The sequence below is a fragment of the Haliotis cracherodii genome, unplaced genomic scaffold, assembly GCF_022045235.1.
Source record: "Haliotis cracherodii isolate W230 unplaced genomic scaffold, xgHalCrac1.p SCAF_13, whole genome shotgun sequence".
Lineage (NCBI taxonomy): Eukaryota > Metazoa > Mollusca > Gastropoda > Lepetellida > Haliotidae > Haliotis > Haliotis cracherodii.
This window is the reverse complement of record NW_027266268.1, coordinates 23280173-23302728: the sequence shown is the minus strand read 5'-3', so window position 1 is coordinate 23302728 and position 22556 is coordinate 23280173. Positions and strand designations below refer to the sequence as shown.

The 22556-nt window shown below is 40.0% G+C and overlaps 2 protein-coding genes and 1 pseudogene across 2 annotated transcripts; 1 reads left to right on the top strand and 2 right to left on the bottom strand.

Moving 5' to 3' along the window:
• Positions 1–2927: 2927 nt before the first annotated feature.
• LOC139458537 (uncharacterized protein KIAA1958-like) lies at positions 2928–3461 on the bottom strand. Its single transcript, XM_071239968.1, has one exon. The coding sequence runs from the start codon at positions 3459–3461 to the stop codon at positions 2928–2930; it is 534 nt and encodes a 177-aa protein (XP_071096069.1).
• A 3574-nt stretch (positions 3462–7035) lies between these two features.
• Positions 7036–10929, bottom strand: LOC139458536 (polypeptide N-acetylgalactosaminyltransferase 13-like; annotated as a pseudogene).
• Positions 10930–17928: 6999 nt separating this feature from the next.
• LOC139458535 (polypeptide N-acetylgalactosaminyltransferase 1-like) lies at positions 17929–21593 on the top strand. The gene is made up of 4 exons (XM_071239967.1): positions 17929–17956; positions 18604–18670; positions 19190–19900; positions 20613–21593. Exons 1-4 carry the CDS (start codon positions 17929–17931, stop codon positions 21568–21570), a joined length of 1764 nt encoding a protein of 587 aa, XP_071096068.1. The 3' UTR covers positions 21571–21593.
• The last annotated feature ends 963 nt before the right edge of the window (positions 21594–22556 follow it).

Sequence of the window (22556 nt, the reverse complement as noted above, 5' to 3'; positions counted from 1 at the left end):
ATGACTGACCAAGAGACTGATAATACCGATAAAGATGTAGCATTAAAACCACCTGCTGCATAAATGATTTGCTCAGAGATGCTGAAAAATCAATTTTCAAATACATCATATACTTTAAAGAACTAGCCTAAAGACATCTCCAAATGAATTGGTTTTGTAATTTGCTAGGCAGCGTGGATCACTGCATATAATATCAATCCGTTTTAATATTCATTTATGTGCATATATCAATTATAATGTCACATTTGCCGAAATCTATTGTACACAATTATAATCGGTTTCCTTCCCTTTCACAATGAACACAATTAAATTATATTTTATTTAACCCCATCCACGACCATCAAGTGTGTGCTATCCTCGTATATATGATAAATATGATCGACTTATCTCCATATTTGAAGACCCGCGAAGATCGGGGCTAGAATAGGTCTTCAACAACCCATGCTTGCTGTAAAAGGCGACTAACGGAATTGTCTGGTGCAGACTCGATTTTTTACAGACCGCCGTCATATTGCTGGAATATTGCTGAGTGTGGCGTAAAACGAACAACCAAGCAGCCAACCATATTTGAAGTATAATTAATAGAGGATATTTTATGTGTTTTCTCAAATACCAGTTTTATCTCATTGAGTGAAGTGGGGAGAGTCTAACATTTTCACTCGTGACTGAATTTTCTATTTATTATATGCATGTTTTATTTTTATTACTTGCAATTTATATATTTTTTCGAAAACAGTGTCTGATAAATTACTAAGTTCTCCCTGTCGCCCCTTTACCACCGCCGTATAAAGGGGGTTTGAGAAAAGAATATAGTTCATGAATAAAACTAGCCCTGTTAATATATGTTATGCGAAATATGTTATTTCATATCGAGTATTAAGTTCCGTGGACATTTTTGTTTGTCATAATTAAACAGTTCCGTTCAAAATGAAAACAGAAATCATTTTCAAACAGTGATTATTTTATTGGCGTAGGAATATATAAACAGTTAGTACTGTGACCATGTCGAACGATCAGCTGAGCGCTCTCCAGACTTGCAAAATCCGCAAAATTAGATCAAATTTTCTCACAGATAAGTATGAAAGTATAAACACATTTATAGAACCCCGAACATTTTAACTAAAACATTCTTGCTTGGTGTCATGAATTAAATTAGGAAAGTTCAATTCTCGGAAAATTCAAGCGGGCGTTCATCGCCTCGGCGGTACGTCTCGCTGTCGCCAGTTGTGCCTAATGTCTGACGAAGTATGTCCGGCGCAAGAGTGATATTAACATTGCCATAGATGTTATTTCCAGACATCAGACTCGTCAAAAAGTTCCTGTGGTTAGTTGAAGAGAAGTTATGCACCTGCCGTTGAGACTGAGTACAGTCGGCATCTGAAGCATGTGGACTGACCGTGCAGATGGGTTCGGCTCGGTGTGTAAGACAGATCGCACCTGTTGACCCCATTTCCATTGATGTGTTGTCGGACAACAGGTGCGAGATGTTTTTTTGTTGATTGGAATTAAGGTGACTGTACTGGTTGATGGAATTCACATTCTGGTGACCTGTTAAATTAGAGTATGACGATATATAATTTATAATCATTTTTATAAATTAATTTATCAATTAAAAGTACGTAGTCTCATATGACTGTAAGTAGGCTAACATTTCATGATTATAATAAAATTCCTCAGTCTGCTGTTAGAAGCTAGAATGTGATAGTTTATACTGATACAATAATGGAATAGTATGTGCATTTGAAAGAAATAGTCCATATTGGAAAAGAAATTGATTTTTTAATGATTATTAGTCAAACAAAGGACTAGGTTTATTGTTAGTTTCAGGTATATTGGGACAATTGTGTTCAAATGAGGTATTGCAGAAGAGTGGAAATTTGAGAATACTAAAATTTACCTGTAAATATAAATAATTACAATGCATGCAGGTGGTATTTTTATCGATGCAGTCCTCATGTGGGGATACTATATGCTATATTATCTGGCAGTTAAATTTGCAGAAAATTCATCATGTTTGCCTAATGATTCATGCTCACTTTGATCTGCAAAAAACAAATATCACCCTTTGTGTGCATAATTTGGTTTTTTTTTTGGGGGGGGAGGCCCTTGTCGTTCAGTTTCTGCACCAGATGTTTTCTCACACTGCAATGAAATAATGGGCATTTTTCAGCATGAGAATAATGTATGTATTCAGTTTAGTTTGAAATTATGACATATTTTCCCAAACCAGAATTTTGGATTGAGTTTGCTATATTTGATAGTAATAATGATAATCTTTCTTTCTTACTCAGGTTATTATAACAAGTGGTAATTTGCAAGTTTTTATTATGATTATTTTTTTGCAGCCAGTTGAACATGTTGAATTATGGCTGTTGTAAAGCAGTATTGTGTTTCATATTATGTATATTTTTATTTATGTTTTAGCATCTGTCGTGATTAATGTAATGTTTACCTGTAGGGTGTTATGCGCTCTTTTTGTTCGAATGTTGTTACGCTTTTCATGCCTTTCATTATGTCATAAATTGTGTTGATTCCCATGGCATTTTTTTCAAACCATGAACCACTTTCTTTTTTTTGTACTTGATGGCAAGAAAGAATGGAGTGTCGCCAGAGAGCATCGCATCTGGTCGCTTCTCCCGGTACAGCTTGTACAAGGCAACTGGGTCTTTCTCTGGTGTCTGAGGGATTGCATAAGCACGAGGCTTGGTGTCCCGCATATTTCTCGCATCTGCTCCAGTCCTGGTCTTGGTTCTCGCATCTGCTCCAGTCCTGGTCTTGGTCTGCTGCTCACTGTCGCACTGAAGGTACTCTGTACCATCATCATCGGTAAGTAGGACAACATCGCCCCATGTAAGATTGTGGCATTCCTTTCCGGTTTGTATCCCAAAATGCATGGTACAAATAAACCACATTGAGTGAAGTAGTGATTAGGGATTTTGGGGGCCAAGTTTGTCAAGAGCATTCATTTCTTCTATATTTGCGTCACTTAACTCAACCGCTGCTTTGGGTTTATTCCATTTACCCTGGGATTTGAGAGACTTTTGTTTCAGTGTGAGGGTTTCTTTCATTTTAGAAAATTCTACATCATCAAATGTTTTGTTATACCCTTTCTTTTTCATAACCCGCTGAATTGAGCTGATGAATGACCGAAGACCGGAAGGCTCATACTCCCCACCATCTCTCTTTTTCACGGACAAAATGAACATGCTCAAATAATTGCTCAGCTCAGTCGGAGGCATGTCTGTAAACTCTCTGAATTCCAGATTGGCCTCCAAAAATTCCTGGAAGACTCTTACATCCTGCTCCGTCTTTCTTTTAGTGTTCTGATTTACCTCAGTGTCCAGAAACTGGTCCACATCCTCAACTGTCACTTTGGCAAATCTGCTGTTTTCTTTCCTTTCGATAATTTCAAAATCAATGTCAACTTGACTTAACAATAAATCAATGTCAGAAGTGTCCATTTCGTCCATTTATTGTTGCTGAGCAAAGGAGGATAACTCTTTAATGTTTTGATTCAGGAGAAAGTAGTTCCGGCACCTTGTTTATATCAGTCATTAGTGACTAATAACTTGATCTATCGTCACTGATAAATTCCAGTATTTCATTCATATGTATATAATAAAATTCAATTATGTCAAAACGTTTGATTTTTCCACAACCATCCTACAGTACAAACTTAAAGGGGCACTCATCTAAAGCAATTCCCCGGGACTGGTTGTTGCCTTTGTTATTGTTTTTTCCCAGTGAGTACCCGGATGATACGCAATGCAACTGAGCGTGACAAGAGACTGGGCTACCGTCTGCAAGGACAGCTAAATAAACTTGGAGGCAATATTTGTTTTACTCATTTTTGAACACTGATTGGTTAACCGTGATCTATAAAGATTTCGACAAAGAGTGCATGTTTCTTCAGCCTAAACAGACAAAAAGAACGGCGGAGCTTATCGGATGTCCTCATTTGGAAATACCTCTGATTGTTATAGTTTAATAATAAAAAAATATACATGCAGTGAAAGCATTTTCGGATTGCGTCGATAATACGATTACTATTCCCTTGTTGTCATCCACGTTTTCTCATATAACCCTACACTTGTGTATTTGTCGTAATTTATTACGTGTATAATTAGTGGTAGCACAACTCAGACAAAGGTTCCCATTTGGCATTTATTGTGTCTGGGGTAATTATTCAATGTTGATCCAGATTTGAAGGGAAGTGAAATGTGTGTTTTGTAATATGCACGTGGCAGCCCAGCATGAGATGAATGATCAGTTGATTTACTTTTTGGTAAATCAACGGATCGTTCCTATTCTTCAAAGGATTAACAGAAAATACATTGAATGATTAATTACTGTTATCTTGCAAAGTGGATATGTCAAAAGTAAGTGTTAACATGTGTAGGTGTACTAAAACAAAGGGAATACACTCATATCATGGCGTTAGGGGCAGATGTAAAAACAACATACGTTGTTCAAAGGGTTAACCGATAATACGTTGATTGATTGCTCATTGTTATCTTTTTTAGGAACCGTGGACGTTATGAAAATAGTTGTCACGTGGGCTTTCTCAGCCCTTTGAGACTTGACAACTTTGTGAAACACCTGAAACAATCTAAGTGATCAGTTGAGAAACGAACACGGGTTATAATATCCCTAAACGATATATATTTTTTTAAATATTTGATTGTTACAGAGACACGTGACATCGAATAAGTTTCTTTGTACAGCTGCAGACGTGTGGGATATTGTTCCTTAGTGTGGGTAATCACGGATACATTCTTCGAACAAGGAAGCTGCCTAAAATTTTACACATCAGTTTGGTAGGCTGTAATTATGATATTTGCATTTTGTCTTCCTTCATTTGCTGTAGCATTGTAAAGATTCATTCTTGATCCTCTACGTCTTGGTTGGGAAATTGTTTACTTTTCCTTTGTAAGCGTGTATATATTACAGCCAATTTGTAAAATGTGATTCTCTCAGGCAGTTTATAAAATGTGTAAATATTTCAGTCCTTTTGACCATTTCTTTAACAGATTGACTAAAATTGATTAAGGCGATCAAAAGGGGCTAGACACACCGCAGTAGATTATTATGTAGGATCTTGGTGATGATATTAAGCATAAAAATGTTTGGAGTCCGTTGTCATAATAATACAGATGGACATACTTTTCAGTCAATGAATAGTCACTGAATATTCAGGCGTTTAATAAATTTCCTAATGTAAATTTTGCACATTTTGACTGTAAAAATATAAACACGATGAAATAAGCAATGCTCAGGAGAAATATTTTCTTTGTGTTGCAAGATAAAATAGTGTAAACGAAAATCGCACAATTACCAAGCAAGTGACTTATCAAAACTTCGTCACAATTACCGATGCTACCCCACAAAGATACCTACATTTCCTTATTATTTACCAAACTGTATTCCATTATGTTGATCAATGTTACCATACGCTCTTATACTATCAATAAAAGTGACAAATGCGCTTACGAATTGCGCAGCACAGGTCGCGAACTAGTCTAGGTTTCTGCTATATCAGCCGGGTACTCACATGAAAAGACAATAACAAAGGCAACAACCAGTCCCGGGGAATTGCTTTAGACCAGTGCCCCTTTAAGGAAACACTTCAGTCTATGATCCATGAGGAATTTGTTCAGACCAACAGTTTGATCACAGATATTTCAACAAATCACAAACTTTAAAAAACTAGCCGAAGTTTTATTAGACATATTCGGATGGTCAGGTTCGGAGACTTGCTTGATGGCTTTGATCATTGCTTATAATATCAATCACTTATAATATGCATATTTTTCAATATCTCAATGATACAATACATTTGCAAATATCTACTGAAATTATCACACTCAATCGTAATGCTTTTCCTTCATTTTAAGAGGGCACGGGTGGCCCAGTCGTCTAAGACGCCGCGATTCGTTGTGCTGGGTTGCGTCCCTTGGGCATGCCAGAAACCTTTGATTGTGGGTTCGAATCCCGGTTCGCCCCAATTATGTTTCTAGGTTTGTCAGCACCATACCCGTGCTCATGGGTTTCACCGAAGTGGTAAACGTCTGAGACCTGCATCTCTTCGGGCTTTCCTCCCACATTAAGCTGACACGCCGTGATATAATTGGAATACTGTTAAAAGCGGCGTTAAACCAAACTCACTCACTCCTTCATTTTAATGGAACACAATAAAATTATATTGTATAGTAAACCACTGACAATGTCAACTCAAGACCTTTTTTTCAGATCTGGTACCTACATCTTCCCGAGGCAAGAGCGTTAACTGGCTTTAAAAGTCCAGTTTCCACCCTTGCCGAACAAGGCTGGAATTCCTGGGCTCGATCGTAGCGCCGCCAGTGGCTATTACGAGTAATGTCCTTTCTATGCCTCTCCTATTGACCAATCAGATTCAACCTCTCGTATCACTTGCATTTGCTTCAAACAAAACGGTGGCGCCCAGTCAAGACGATCTGATCGATAATCCAGATCTATATTGTGATCAAACGAATCTTACATCGCGAAGTGCATCAAATCACGTGAGCACCTTGATTAAAAACATGAAAAGATATAGAAAATATCTGTTGACAACGAGTTAGCGGTGCACATGCTTTTCAAATCCTGCAGTCGACCGAAATCTGCATGACACTTTACGAACCAGATTTCGATTTCGGTGCGCGATTTTGATTGGACTATGCATAGACTCGTTATGTAACTCCATAATACCAGCCTAGTTTGGCAAGGGTGAAAACTGGACTTTTATAGTCAGTTAACTCACTTGCCTCGGGAAGATGGGTACCTAGCAACCCATATAGATTGGGTGTTTAGGTTTGGTGACATTTTGTGTGAATGTTATCATCATTTCTTTCCTAGAACTTCAAAACGTAACAATAATTGTTTGAGTGTTCTGTTTTAACGTTTAGATTAAATATTTTGTATTTTTCTGAAAATCAGTCCAAAGGTCACCAAGGTGATTTGTTTTTCAGTTTTATCCAAATATTTATCAAAGAATTGCTCATAGACTTCCTTTCGTCACTAAAATCTGAACATAAACGTCCATGTTTGGTATTCTTTTTGTTTGTCACACGTCTGTAATTGTACCAGATCCTTCCCAGTGTGGATCGGAAATGTGGATTTAGCTTGAGAAGCACAAATATACTCCGAATGATACGCAGTCATCAAATTGTCATTCGCATGTACCCACGTCATCGATGTTTTCGACTCAGATTTGGATGGACACTCTTTGATCCAAAGAAGAAACGTTGACTCATCAAATCCAACACACCTGCCCAGATATTTCAGTCTCCCATACTTATCCAAAGAAAATGTTTGGGGTTTTTTATATTATGAAGCCACATTGTACATTCGTACCTAGATACTCGTCCTCAAATACAAACCAGCACTGCTCACTCTTTGTGTTTATTATTTCTCCACAAGATACATCCTCTTTCGATGGAACAATCTGTTCAGTATGAACACTATTCAAGAACCAAGCAAATGACTTACTATTACGCTCTTGTCGCAACTTCTTTCTTTCCTGTAAAGACTTCAGATCAGCTTCCGTAAACACTGGCAGAGGAAGACGAATATGGGAGAGTACAGCATGGACAAAATATTTATATTCATCCATCCACACCTCCGATATACGTAGATTATTTTTCAAAATCGTATATTCCCTTTCATTTGAACGGAAACTGTATTTGTTTCCTTTGTAGATGTGGCCAACCTTTGAACAAGGTACTGTTTCAATTCTTCCTCCTGTCATCCAGACATTAAAGGATAGGTCAAAGTGTTCACCTCCCCAGATCTCAAGGCCTGGATTGAAACGTCCGACGGCATTAAAGTAGGACTTTCTGACGGGGATGCAGGATCCTTGTAGTACTGGGGTGGGAAATAATTCCCAGTCGGAGCCCCGAAACTGATTCAAATATGGAGGTAGAAGAAACCATATGTACCTGTTAAGATGAACATGACAGGTATACCAGCATTGTATATTTGGCATATTGACGTTTCAAACAGAAAATAGGGTGTCAGTATAATAAGAAGTGTGACCAAATAACAAAATGACTGTCTTCATACATTTTGCATAGCAAACATGACGCATGGTTTTAAATGTAATGTAGGGAACACCGCATGGTTGTAGTGCATCCTTTAGAACAGAATTCGCATAATCACAACTTCGAAACTTAGATACGCTCTGATTATGATTCTTGGTTTGTCTGTACCACAGTCGGCCTTGACCAGGGTTCATCATCGAGGAAAACGTCTTTGTCCAGGATTATTTGTGTCTCTCTTCACAAATGTTGTGATGTAGCCTTATTTGATTAATATAAGATTACTTTTCTATTAAAACAGATCGACTGCCCACGTTACTTTAAAATAAATTGACAAATTACAATACTATTCAAAAATGTGACACGCACAGCAAGGATAATGGTTACATACGACCCGTTATTTAATAAATTGCATTCCAGTCTTACCTCATGTCCCATCCAAACCCTCCCCTACAACTTGAGCATGTCCCAGTGTCCAATCCGATTGTCTGTTCATTGATCGGAATCGGGTCTGCTTGGACCACAATTGACTCTTCATCCTCTCCAGCAGTGGTTCTGCCCAATCCTCACAAACCTCCATATGAGCATCAAGGAAAACCACGACTTCACCATGTGATTTCTCTTCCCCTTGCAGTCTTGAAAGTATCAAACCCTTTCGCTCTTTGTTACGTATTATTTGAATTCGTGAATCCAAGATTCTGAAATATTCTTGTAGGTCTTCACCTAGATATGAAAAGGTGCTGTTATCATCCACTAGAATTACCTCTATCAGGAGCTGTGGCGGAGTTCGGGACAAAATAGCGTGAACATGACGTAATAATGGCGTCAGAGCCTCGTTGTGGAATGGAGTGACAATTGATAATGTTGGAGGAGAAGTGTAGTTGAAATTCCTGTTTTTACATTCAGTTGGTCTAGCATCAGGCACATCTCTCATCACCGAGATCTTGTCACTTCTCGTGACGTTAAATCCGAAATAATCATCCGCTGGTCTTGGATGAGTTTGTAAAAGAGATGCAAGTCTGTTTCTTAGCATCAATTGTTCCTTGCTTTTGTGTGTGGACGGGTAAGGAATAATCGCTTATCACTGATTGTGTTTCCCTTAGAAAGAAAGAAACAAATAAGGTATTAAAGTTAGAGGAAATTAATAATTGTCTGTGGAAACGTGATACTTTGTAGATCCAAAACGTTACATAAATATATACGGGGAATGAAGTGTTTCCTCAAGTTTGTCTTGTGGGATAATGGTTGCCTTGATCTGACTGAATTAATAAAAATCTTTCATAGATCGATTTACTGAACACAGTGACAATAGGTACATCACTATTCTTCAGGGGTTCGGGACAATTTGTTAAAAAAACAAACGTCATCTGAAGTTACTGAGAAAAAAATATGTGAAATGGTGGACTTCCAGTAAGTATTCCCATTGGCCCCAATTGTTTTCCCCTCCTACGTGATCCGTTACTTTATCAAGAGCGTTGTTGTTGTTGTTGACATGTATCAACCAAGTCAGCAAGCCCGATGCCGTTAGTCGCCTCTTACGACAAGCATGGTCACCTTTTATGGCAAGCATGGGTTGCTGAAGACCTATTCTATCCTTATCTTCACGGGTCTACACATATGGAGATAACTCGATGATATTTATCATATATATACGAGGATATCACCCCGGATCTTCACGGGCCCTGAAGTTATTGGGAAAAAAATATGAAGTTACTGAGAAAACAATACGTGAAATGGTGGACTTCCCGTAGGTATTCCCATGGGCCCCAATTCTTTCCCCCTCCTTGGCGATCCTTTACTGTTGTTGTTGTTGTTGTTGTTGTTGTTTAACGCCGCTCTCGGCAATATTCCAGCGATATGACAGCGGTCTGTAAATAATCAAGTCTTGACCAGACAATCCAGTGATTAATATCATGAACATCGATCCACGTAATTGTGGGAATACGATGACATGCATCAACCAAGTAAGCGAGCCTGACCACCCGATCCCGTTGGTCGCATCTTACGACAAGCATAGGTTTGCTAAGACCTATCCTACCCCGGATCTTTATGGGTATTATCAAAAGTGTAATGTGATTACAAATATATCTGGTTCAGATATTTCATTATCAAGAATGTAATAGATATCTTATGTATCCATTGTCACTATATAATGGATCGGGGGCCCCTTTCGGAATATTGTAATTCAGTCACTAACTTAGTACAGAATTCCCCTCCATCATGAGATCGAAATAAACAATATAATGCCTTGTATGAAATTCGACACAGGTTCATATTAAAAATGGCACACCCTGTCTATATTTTGAAGGTTTGAGTTTAAAACATAAATGAAAACTGTTATTAATCAGTTTACCTGTTAAATATGTTTTCCTGGGTATATTAGAGAGTTGCGGTACGACGGTAGGCGACATAATAAGGATCCGAATGGTAACATCAACGCATGTTTCCAGCAACACTGACAAATTGTCCTTGGTTTTTTCACTGCAGAAGGAAAATATGTTACACTGTATAATGAGAGATAATGCTATCTAGACCTTCAGCTAACTGAAAAATTGGTCCCTATCAAACAAACATCACAATACCAATAACTTAGCCAGACTCCATTATTTACAGGCAACCTCTGGTCAGTAGGAATATTGATGAGTGCATGCATACTCAATAGTTTGAAACAATTTTCAATCGTTGTAGTTCGATAAAAGTTATAGTACTTACGGTTCAGAATAAAAAAACACGTTCTTGGCCTTGAGATGATGATCTTTATCACTGACATTAGGGCCCATTGTTGACAAGTAGCACTAGCATGGTGAGTAGGCAATATAGTCACCAAACTTAATACCAACAATGGCTCTCGACTTCTCATCCCGCTTGATTTCATATGACTGACCAACAGACTGATAATACCGATAATGATTTAGCATTAAAACCACCTGCTGCAAATATGATTTGCTCACAGATGTTGAAAAAGTCAAATTTCAAATTATTCACATACTTTAAAGAACTAGAACTGGTTTCAATATATCAGTAGTAATGTTACATTTGCCGAAATCTATTGTAAATACCAAACACAATCATAATCGTTTTCTTTCACTTTTACATTGAACACAATTTAATAACAATTCATTAACCCCATCCACGACTATCAAGTGTATGATATCCTCGTATATATGATAAATATCATCGACTTAACTCCACCTTGACATGGTTGATGTATGTCATCGATCCCAATTGCGTAGATCGATGCCCATGATGTCAATCACTGGACTGTCTGGTCCAGACTCGATTATTTACAGACGGCCGTCATTTAGCTGGAATATTGCTGAGTGCGGCGTTAAACAAATGGGATACGATGACATGAATCAACCAAGTCAGCGAGCCTGACCACCTGATCCCGTTAATCACCTCTTACGACAAGGATAGTCGCCTTTTTCGGCAAGCATGGGTTGCTGAAGACCTATTCTACCCCTTATCTTCACGGGTCTATTGGCAATTAAGTGACTCTAGGCATATACATGTCATGGCTACAGGGTAATTAGTCTTTGGAATTAAATGTTCATTAAGACAGAAGTCGTCCCCAATCGGTCGCTGTGACATACATTGGTATTATTCATGAAGATCATGGGTGTCTGTGGTGTTGCTACATATGCAATGCACTGTTCCTGGTTGCATTAAGTACAATACTTTACATTCACAAAAAGGCATCATAGTGAAAACCAGGCATCATGATGCTGACAAGCCTAGAAACATAATTGGGGGAATTCGGATTCAAACCCACAATCAAAGGTTTCTGGCGCAAGCGACGCAACTCTGCATAGCGAATTCCCGAACCTATGACAACTGGGCCACCCGTGTCCCACGTTAACATGCATGAGTTTTTCGTCTTAAATTAATGGACGTATGATGTCTTTGCTCGCCATTTAGAAGTAGCAAAAACATGAACACATGGCGCTTTGTTGTGTATAACCTTAAACGAGTAAAGCAAGATTATTGTTTTGAATTCCTGGTATGAATTGAATTTATCATATGATGGGTAGGTTTCTCGGCAGGATAAAGCCAACAGATAAAAACGATATCCGTAGGGGTCATATGCGGATAGAGATACAAATATCAAGTAGGGACTACTTTTAGTGTTTATAAACAAACATAGGCGTCGCCCTTGTCTTTCGGCAAACTAGTCAGAATTACCCATCGGGAATCTGGATAAACTACAGAGATAATTGCTATCATTATGAAAAGAACAGTCTAATATACTTAAAATCAGTTTCTAACTGTGACGTCCCTAATGCATTTTACAAGTTGTGGCAACTTTGGAGATATAAATTTCGAAACATTTTTGCTAGAGCACTAGGCCTAGCCAAGTGGGATCAGTAGACATATCTGTGCTTGTAGACCTCTGCGGCTTGAAACCTTTTCCACAAATAAAATAGTTGGATTTGGCCGAAATATATTTGAATTGTTACCTTGTTTCATTTTGTCGCTGTGTGTACATCTGATTGAACTTATTAACGTTTTGACAGGACAGGCCGACTGTCAGCAACGTCTGAACGTGGCCATGACGTCTCATAGACTATGGTTAGAGTAGCTTCCCTTTGACAAAGGGCAGTTACTCTAGCGAACAGACCGATGGACTGCCGCGAAATGCAAGTAAAAACAATTGTTGTTTTGCGTATATGTTGCTTCGCCACTGTATAAGAAACAGATTTCAGTTGTGACTATATTGGCTACTGTCACTGTCCGACTGACACACCACTTTCCCCGTGACGTAATAAATATTAATGCGAGGAAAACTCGCAATGTTTAGGTAATGTTTTTGAGAGAGGGAAAGCGATTTTCAAGCACAGAATTAAAGAATGACATTATATGATAAAGAGGTTAGCTTAACGGCACTCGTTTCAACCAGGCGACTTCCATTTCAGAATACGCATGAAAAATATGTTGGCACAGTTCTCGATTAAAATTTTGAAAACTGAACAAACGAACATTCCGGAATGTCTAATATATGGTTGAGATTGTATGACAGTACTTCCCATGTACTGTGCAACGCCTCCTCCGTTCAAAAGTTTGACCCACGGAAGCGAGAGACAGACGATAAATTTGACGGCATCAGTCGTACGAGCCGTAACTGTCGTTCGGAATATTCCGTGTTAAGGTTTTCGATGTTGCATGATGAGAAAACACATTCTGTTTGTCACTTTCATGATCTCGTAAGCGACTCTTTGATTGGTTGGATGAAAGATCGTTCTGACGTGACCCGTAATGGGATGTCCTCAGATCCTTGTTTTGCGATAGCGAGAACTAAGATCTGATTTTAATGAGATTGTGTTTATTCCTAATACTGGATATTTACCACCCCCAACCACACTCGGGTGATAACCTCTATGGATATTGCATTGGGTATCTTTTGCTTTGACGTGAATGTTTTCTTTACTTGGAGATTTGTACATTTATGAAAGAAATCAAGTATATCAAGACGTACTGAATCAGCATTTCCTCAGCAACACTTCCACAATAATGGAAGGGAGACTATTTGCCGTACAGGCACTTAGTGCAAGAATATATTACGTACGCTTCGTTGACTATTGTCCAAGTGAATGTTTGTTTTGTTTGTTTGCTTGTTGTTAAACACCCCATTCCAGCTATAGTGACGGTTGTCTGTAAATAATCAAGTCTAGACCAAACAATCCAGTGATTGACATCATGGGCATCGATCCACGCAATTGGGATACGATGGCATGCATCAACCAAGTCAGCAAGCCTGACCACCCGATCCCATTAGTCATATTTTACTGTAAGAATTGGTTGCTGAAGACCTGTTCTATCCCGGATCTTCATGGGTCTGATTGTGTTTTGTAACCATGGATAAATGTTTATCAGTGATGTATTTATAACTACCTATCATACGTATGCATTATTGTATGACGACGTTTCCCGTGCTTTCATCATGGCGTATTTGGCATCATCATGTTCGACAATCACATTATATTGTTAAATACGTTTGTCTACCAGTGAAGATCAGGGCTAGAACAGGTCTTCAGTAACCAATTCTTACAGTATAAGGCGACTAAAGGGATCGAGTGGTCAGGCTTGCTGACTTGGTTGATGCATGTCATCGTATCCCAGTTGCGAAGATCGATGCTCATGATGTCAATAATTGGACTGTCTGGTTCCGACTCGATTATTTACAGACCGTCGTAATATAGCTGGAATATTGCTGAGTGCGGCGTTAAACATGAGCAATATTGGGCATCCTGGGATCCTGGTGGTCTTTATTAGACAATAAGCATTCATTCCAAGTGACTGAGGCTCGTATTCTACCACAGAGTGTATACTCCAGTGGTCACATACACATAACATAAGATATTTACCATGCAGGGGTATCTGACAACTACTCAGTGACACCTGCAAACAGTCAATGTGTTACACGTAGTTTTCCTTCAGCTGTCCAACCTCAGCAGACCGCCTCCGTGGTCTAATGGTAGAGCGGAAGGTCCGGGGTTCGATCCACAGCCGCGTCATACCAAAAGACGTGAAAAGATAGTACTTGTTGTTACCCTGCCTGGCGCTCGGCATTATGGGGCTAAAACAAGGACTGGTCGGCTCGGAGTCAGTAGACTGTGTCTGCGTAGGGTATTCTGCGGCATGGTATCTCAGTGGGCTAGCACTATAAATCGGCATCAGTCCGGATTAGTACAAGCAGCCACACACACACACACACACACACACACACACACACACACACACACACACACACACACACACACACACACACGTCGCTATATAAGTGCAATAATCTTGGGCGCGACGTTAAACCCCATTTCACCTCACCTCATCTCCAACCTCTGCAAGCTGAAGTATGCTGGAACGCAGTTTTAACAAACGTCTCTATCGGTGAACAGAAATGTGTTTAATTAATATTATCTATGACAGCTGCAGCTGTGTCGTATAGAATAGTGGTTTGATTAATAGTGTCTCCGCCTGCTATCTCCACCTGGGCGGTTTCACTCGAACAGGTAATCAGATGTTTGTCGTATGTTTAAAGCCGCACTCAGGTTTATGTCGGCGATTGTAAATAATCGAGTCTGCAACAGGCAATTCAGTCATTGGCATCATGTGCATCGATCTACGGAACTGGAATTGGCATCAACAAAGTCAGTAAGCCTGACCACCCGATCCTGCTAGTCGTCCTTTTTGACAAGCATACGTTGCTGATGACCAAGTCTAACCCGGTCTTCGAAGTGATCTGGGGCGGTCGGGTAGCCTAGTGGTTAAAGCGTTCGCTCGTCACGCCGAAGATCCGGGTTTGATTCCCGACATGGGTACAATGTGTGAAGCCCATTTCTGGTGTCCCCCGCCGTGATATTGCTGGAATATTGCTAAAAGTGGCGTAAAACCAAACCCACTCACTCACTCACTCAAAGTGATCTGATTTTATATCTTTCATGTCAGGTGTAATCAAATTTGTGTCGCGGCAGATCTGTTTACTTTCGCATGTAGTTATAGTTTTTATATGTTAAAGAATGAGAGTTTCGTGGGACGAAGGTTAGAAAGTGCTTCAACAGTCACATGTGAGTGTTTAAGTGGATGTGAATAAAATTACCATTAAGATAACTGCTTTGAGGACGTATTTGTTGCACGTATTTAATGCATGGCTTATACTTCACACGCACATTTTATCCCATAATATGTTTAAGTGATTGGTCACTTCAAAATGCTGTTACACAATTTACATTCCTTACAAATCGAGACTGGTTATTCTCTGGCGTTGGCGTTTCATAATTACTCATAGCTGATTTCGTTGGTCAAAGCTGATCATACCCAAATCCATCACTTATTAAAATCTCTTCATCAATTTGAGGGGCGGTCGGGTAGCCTAGTGGTCAAAGCGTTCGCTCGTCACGCCGAAGACCCGGGTTCGATTCCCGACATGGGTACAATGTGTGAAGCCCATTTCTGGTGTCCCCCGCCGTGATATTGCTGGAATATTGCTAAAAGCGGCGTAAAACCATACTCACTCACTCACTCCATTAATTTGAAAAAGTGATTTGTGAGACATTTGATCTACCGTTGCATATTTCCTGCTCAATCCTGATGTGGATTTCTTTTCATTCAAATAACAGAACGTTAACGTCAGACAATAACCAGCCTCGATTATCCACCAAACAGATTCTATTGTAAAAAGGCAAAATAGCTGGGGAAAATGTATAAGCAGGTCACCGTCGCATGGCAGAAATCCTGCAGTGCGGCGTTAAGCTGTAGGCTACTTAGTGTAGTGTACCCATCCTATGAGTGGCGGCTGCTGCTAGGACGTGGTTACTCTTCTCGCGAACACCCGGTGAGTGAGTTGGGTTTAAAGCCGCTTTTAACAGTATTCCAGTTATGTCGCGGCGTGTCAGCTTAATATGGGAGGAAAGCCCCAAGTGATGCAGGTCTCAAACGTTTACCACTTCGGTGAAACCCACGAGCACGGGTATGGTGCTGACAAATCTAGAAACCTAATTGGGGCGAACCGGGATTCGAACCCACAATCATAGGTTTCTGGCGTGCCAAAGGGACGCAACTCTGCACAGCGAATCGCGGCGCCTTAGACGACTGGGCCACCCGTGCCCCCGAACACCTGGTGTCATCACTGATTTTCAGTGATCCTTCCAGGAAACAAACCAGACAATCAAGTGACACAATAGCGCCTTTACAGATTTTGTTGAAACTGAAAACGACATGTTAATTTTCTGCTGTGTACAAGTGCAGAGATTATATCAGCGAAGAAAACGATTATTTTACTCTTATTATTGTACGCCACTCCTGCGATATCACGTCGGCGTATGAATAATCAATTTTGGCCCAGATTGACATCGCAGTGTCTGATTTCATCAGCTAAGTTAACAACCAGAAGAAACACCGCAGTACAATATCATCATATATCCCGAAGTAAGTAGATGTCTTTTGTTTGGTGCTTAGCAATTGGTGACTATTAATTCACACACATTAAGTTTGTTTGATTGTTGTTGTATAACGCCGAACTCAGCAATATTTCAGCTACATGACGGCGGTCTGTAAATAATCGAGTCTGGACCAGACAATCCAGTGATTGACATCATGAGCATCCATCCACGCAATTTGGATACGATGACATGCATCAACCAAGACAACGAGCATGACCACACGATCATGTTAGTCGCATCTTACGACAAGCATGGTCGCATTTTGAGGCAAGCATATGAATTCTGCATGGTGTGTGATGTGATTGTATGTTTTACATAAAATATTATTGCCTTACTTCGATAATAACGAGAGATCGTAAACCAACATACATACATATATTGAAGATAAAAACACGTTTGAATTGTAAACGTTACCTGAGGCTAAATCGAAAGCGGGTCCTACCGGTTGGGCAGAACCGTTTATCCTTTTCACTAACGGTCGGGTAGCCTAGTGGTTAAAGCGTTCGCTCATCACGCCGAAGACCCTGGTTCGATTCCCGACATGGGTACATTGTGTGAAGCCCTGGAGTCCCCCGCCGTGTTATTGCTGGAATATTGCTAAAAGCGGCGTAAAACCATATTCACTCACTTACTCACTTTTCACTAACAGTGATCCATTCATATAATTTTACCACTGGTTTGCCTTTAGCGCCCTGTGAAATCGGCTTCAGGCGATGAACGATTTTATGATGAAGGAATAAGCACAATAGTAATATTCCACAAACTGTAAAAATGTTCTTACATCCTAATAAAAGCGACAAACTCTTCCCATAACAACAAGAAATCTCTTCTAAAAAAGAGTCGATTCCGACTGCACCATGAGCCCATGCTTCTGAATCCCTATGCAATTGTGATGATACCAGGTGTTCGCGAATAGGTGAGCGTATCCTGCCCCAACTATGGCACCCGTCACAAACACATGCAGAGGTAAGTCATGGTTAAATTTAGAAAGCATCTGTTGTAATAATTGTATTTGTTATTTGCCTTCTCCATCAACGCTGAGCTACTATACTACATACTAGTCTTGATGAAACTGTCACACATGTTAATCATGACTCTAAATGACGTATATTTTGTTTCTAAACATGTTTAGATCTTAAACCTGTTAACTCGCCGCGAATAGCTGCAAAATTGCTGATGCGGCGTTAAGCAATATTCACTCACTCACCGTTAACACAATTCTTGACAGAATTAAGTTAGCCTCCAGTTTCACCAAACAAATTAATTACTATTCGGAGACAACAACCAGTACTATTAATCCGACCACTAAATTATACAGTGCAGGTGAAACTGTCGTAGATAAAATAAATTAAACACCTTCATGTTCACAGACGGGGGCAATTACATATCACAGCGATCCATCATGCACCAGCACGAAACAGTGGTAGCGTAACTGCAGGCGGACAGATTGTCTACAGACTGTATATTCTCTTGCATTGACGCTATATATTTACATGTGTAATTGATTCGCTGAACGATGGCTCGGCAGCGGTCAATATTTTTGTGGACGAGTTTTGTTGTTTTTTGGTTTGCGTTTTACATACTCTGTTTATGTCTATTTTTGACGACTGGAGCGAACAGAGAAAAAGATGTCACCAAGAAACAAATAACATTTCGAGCGGATCGACCCCAACAAAATAGGTAAGAGCGAGATACGGAAATTAATGTTGACACAACTGAACCGGTGATTGTGCAGCATCGTTTTAATTTATTGCCATAAGCAGATATATTTATGAATTGGTTTTTAATGTTGCTATTTCATGCTGGGACACAAATCGATGAGAGACGCTATTTGTATATCCCAACAGATATACTACTACTACTACTACTACTACTACTACTACTACTTCTGGAACCACCATATGTGGAATAACGTGGTGTGGGGTCGAAGCCCTGGATGAATCTGGGATGACTCTAAAAACATACTCAAATTATTTGAATTACAAATATCACAGAAGAGCCTCGTTTCATTAGATCAAATTCACTTCAGTGTTGCTTGGGGGACGATGCCGCATGTAGAATAAATGAGTTAGCAGTGGCGCTTAATCAACATCAACAACGGAGCACATAAGATAACGACGCACAGTTGAAATAAATTGTTTTGTTTTGCTGTGTTGTCATTGGTTTTTTAATTATTGAAACATTTTATCCGTTTGACAGAAGACCCGCCTCTGTGACTCAAGGCAAGACTAACGACAATGCCCAAGTCCACTTCAGGGCACTGCTGGATTCCAGCCCCAGCCACAAGGAAGAGTTGTTACGACGAACACGTCATTACCTTTTGAAGACACAGAACATATCATCTTCCGATAGTTTTGGCTTTAACGTTGATGTAAGTGACACGATACCCGTTTTACGACAACTACCGGACACACGACCAGATGACTGCAAGAAAACCGGATACAACATGTCCACCTTACCCACTGTAACCATCGTGTCACCGATGTATAACGAGGCTCTTTCAACACTTTTGCGCCACGTCCACTCACTTCTTGCCCGAACGCCAAAGGAACTTCTGAAACAAATCATTATTGTGGATGACAAAAGTGAACACTCCTTTCTAGATAAACGTCTGGACGATTATTTCAAGATTCTCGATTCAAGGGTAAGGGTCATGAGAAGTAATCATCGGCAGGGTCTGTCACGGTCGAGGATGAAAGGAGCTTCAGTAGCGGAAGGGGAGGTAATCGTATTCCTAGACAGCCACATGGAGGTAAACGTAGGGTGGCTCGAGCCCTTGTTGGAACAGCTAGTGAATGGTGGACCCGCAACGGTAGTACAACCCGATGTTGTTTCTGTAGATGCCAAAACATTGAACTTCTCAGAAGAAAAGGAGACCACCTTTGTAGGTGGATTTGGATGGGATTTACGGTAAGTTTGATTCGAGTTTACTTTCGTTATGACAACAAGTCGATGATGTATCAAATGTCCTTGGAGGCGGATCCGTGAAGATCCGGGGTAGAACAGGTCTTCAGCAACCGATGCTCTGCGTAAAAGGCGACTATGCTTGTCGTAAGAGGCGACTAACGGGATCGGGTGGTCAGGCTCGCTGACTTGGTTGCTGCATGCCATCCTATCCCAATTGCGTGGATCGATGCTCATGTCAATCACTGGATTGTCTGGTCCAGACTCGATTATATACAGACCGCTGTCATATAGCTGGTATATTGCTGAGGGCGGCGCTAAAACAACCAACCACATTCTAGGAGGCGAACAGGAACTGAGTTAGATTTTGGAGAAGATGACATAATGAAAAATCTATAAATTTAAGATTGTGAGTTCTGTGTGACAGTTAAAACACACAACGTTTCTCATGTGGTAAACTTACCAACAAGTATGAACAAATGTTACTTAATATATGCAGTGCTTATAATTTAACACAAAAGATACATTGTTGCAAGCTGTAGTGGTAAAAATAATCCACACTACATTTTAACGCTGCTCTTTTCTTCAATGGCTGGAAAATTTGAAAAATAATCAGTAGCTAAATATTTTAATAGGGTGTGTACGATTTGCCGAACTTGTCGGTGACTACGACGTTTTTTGTTGGTTATCAGAAAGGAATCTTATATTTTCTCTGCAGATACTCTTGGTTTTTCAAGCCCGACTATTTACAGCAGGTTCTTAGGACCATGGCAGATCCGATACCCACCCCTGTATTGGTCGGGTGTGCAATTGCGGTCTGGAGGGAACATTTCATGTCAACTGGCGGATTCGATCCTGAACTGCAGGTCTGGGGTGGCGAGCACCTGGAACTCTCCTTCAAGACATGGATGACCGGGGGAAGAATACTCACAGTTCCTTGCTCAAAGGTCGGACATGTTTTCAAATCCGGGCCGTTTCGCTTCCAGGAAGATTTTCAAAACATATTACGTAAAAATTTGATGCGAGTTGCAGAGGTGTGGATGGACGACTACAAGGAAATATTTCTCGCTACTCAGCGATATGAAGCAATAATGCCAGAATTTACCGTATCCGATCTAGACTCTATTACAGAGAGAAAGCGTTTACGTCAGCGTCTAAGATCAAAAAGTTTCAGATGGTTTCTGAAGGTAATAACACCTGACATGAAAATTCCAACTAAAGATGCTGTTAATTATGGTGAGATTGAAAACGCTTTAACCCATTCATGTATAACGGTGACATCTGGCGGTGTACTGACTCTCTCCTTTAGATGCTTTCGACATAGAATCCTTCCTGAGAATCAGTTCACTATTGACAAATATGGCCAGTTTCTACATGATGGAAAATGCATTGTTCCAACAACTGGAAAGTTGATCTTAAGAGAAACTTTGTGTTCTTGTAACGCCAGGAAAGAAGGGGAGTGGCAACTGAATCCAGGTCCTCTTGGGGGACACATACAGTTTGGGATTGCCAAAAAGTTGATGTATTGCGTGGTGCCGCAACAACTTGATGGTATGATGGTGTTGACGCTAGAACGCTGCTCCCTAGTGCACGACAGGGACGACAGCTACTGGGAATTTCAGTATCACCTACAGTATAGTCAGGATGACAGACATCTTGGTTTTATTACAACATGACATCGTATTGTACCTATGTTAACGTTTGTCAAAAACACAAATACACAAAACAAGAGAATGATTGTTAGTCTGATGGAAGTTAAAAATTAATGTACAGTAAACTACGGTTATAACGAACTGACGGATATAACGAACTACTTTTTTGGTCCCGACTATTTGCTTTAGTTGCTTTATTTGCTGTATATATGCTTATAACAAACTACGGTTAAAACGAACTAAAATTAGTAGTCCCTTTGAGTTCGTTATAACCGTACTTTACAATATATGTTAAAAATATGAATAATTGGGCATCTACACAAACAGTTTAATCCGCTGATCGAGGGTTCGGATAGTACTGATTTTTGTCCTGGGATTGTAGGCACCGTATTAGTGCGTGTGGGTTCATAAACACATGGAATCGTACAATCGACTCTGCTTTTAGCAGAGATATCTTATGGAAATGAAAAGGTTTTTGTCGCTCTTGTTTTCATCTAAGTGGTAAACGTCACTTTAGGATTTCTTCCCACATGAAACCTATACATCGCTACTTTACTCGCATTCACTCGGCGGTCGGGTAACCCGGTGGTTACAGCGTTCGCTCTTCACGCTGAGGACCTGGGTTCGATTTCCGACATGTGTACAATGTGTGAAGCCCATTTCTGGTGTCCCCCACCGTGTATAGCTGGAATATTGCTAAAAGCGGCGTAAAACTATCCTCACTCACTCACTAGGGTTTAAGGCACATAAATAGTGACGAGCTGTTTGTACCAGCAAGTCCGTATTTATGCTGGTGTTATTGTGCAGGCCTACTTAACTTGGATACCCATTACATTACACTGACTAACATCTCTTTGTATCTTTTGGTATGAGTTTGTTTGTTTGTTGTTTAACGCCGCACTATTCCAGCAACATGACGGCGGTCTGTAGATACTCGAGTTTGCAACAGACAATCAAGTGATTGATACCAGGAGCAGCAAACCACGCACTTGCGATACTATGACGTGATA

Bases quoted from the DNA above. Each gene is read 5' to 3' on its own strand.
- LOC139458537 (XM_071239968.1), bottom strand. From the start codon at position 3,461: ATGGACACTTCTGACATTGATTTATTGTTAAGTCAAGTTGACATTGAT.
- LOC139458535 (XM_071239967.1), top strand. From the start codon at position 17,929: ATGGCACCCGTCACAAACACATGCAGAG. The intron at 18,671-19,189 runs GTAAGAGCGAGA...TCCGTTTGACAG, and splicing joins GATCGACCCCAACAAAATAG to AAGACCCGCCTCTGTGACTC. The intron at 19,901-20,612 runs GTAAGTTTGATT...TTTTCTCTGCAG, and splicing joins GGATTTGGATGGGATTTACG to ATACTCTTGGTTTTTCAAGC.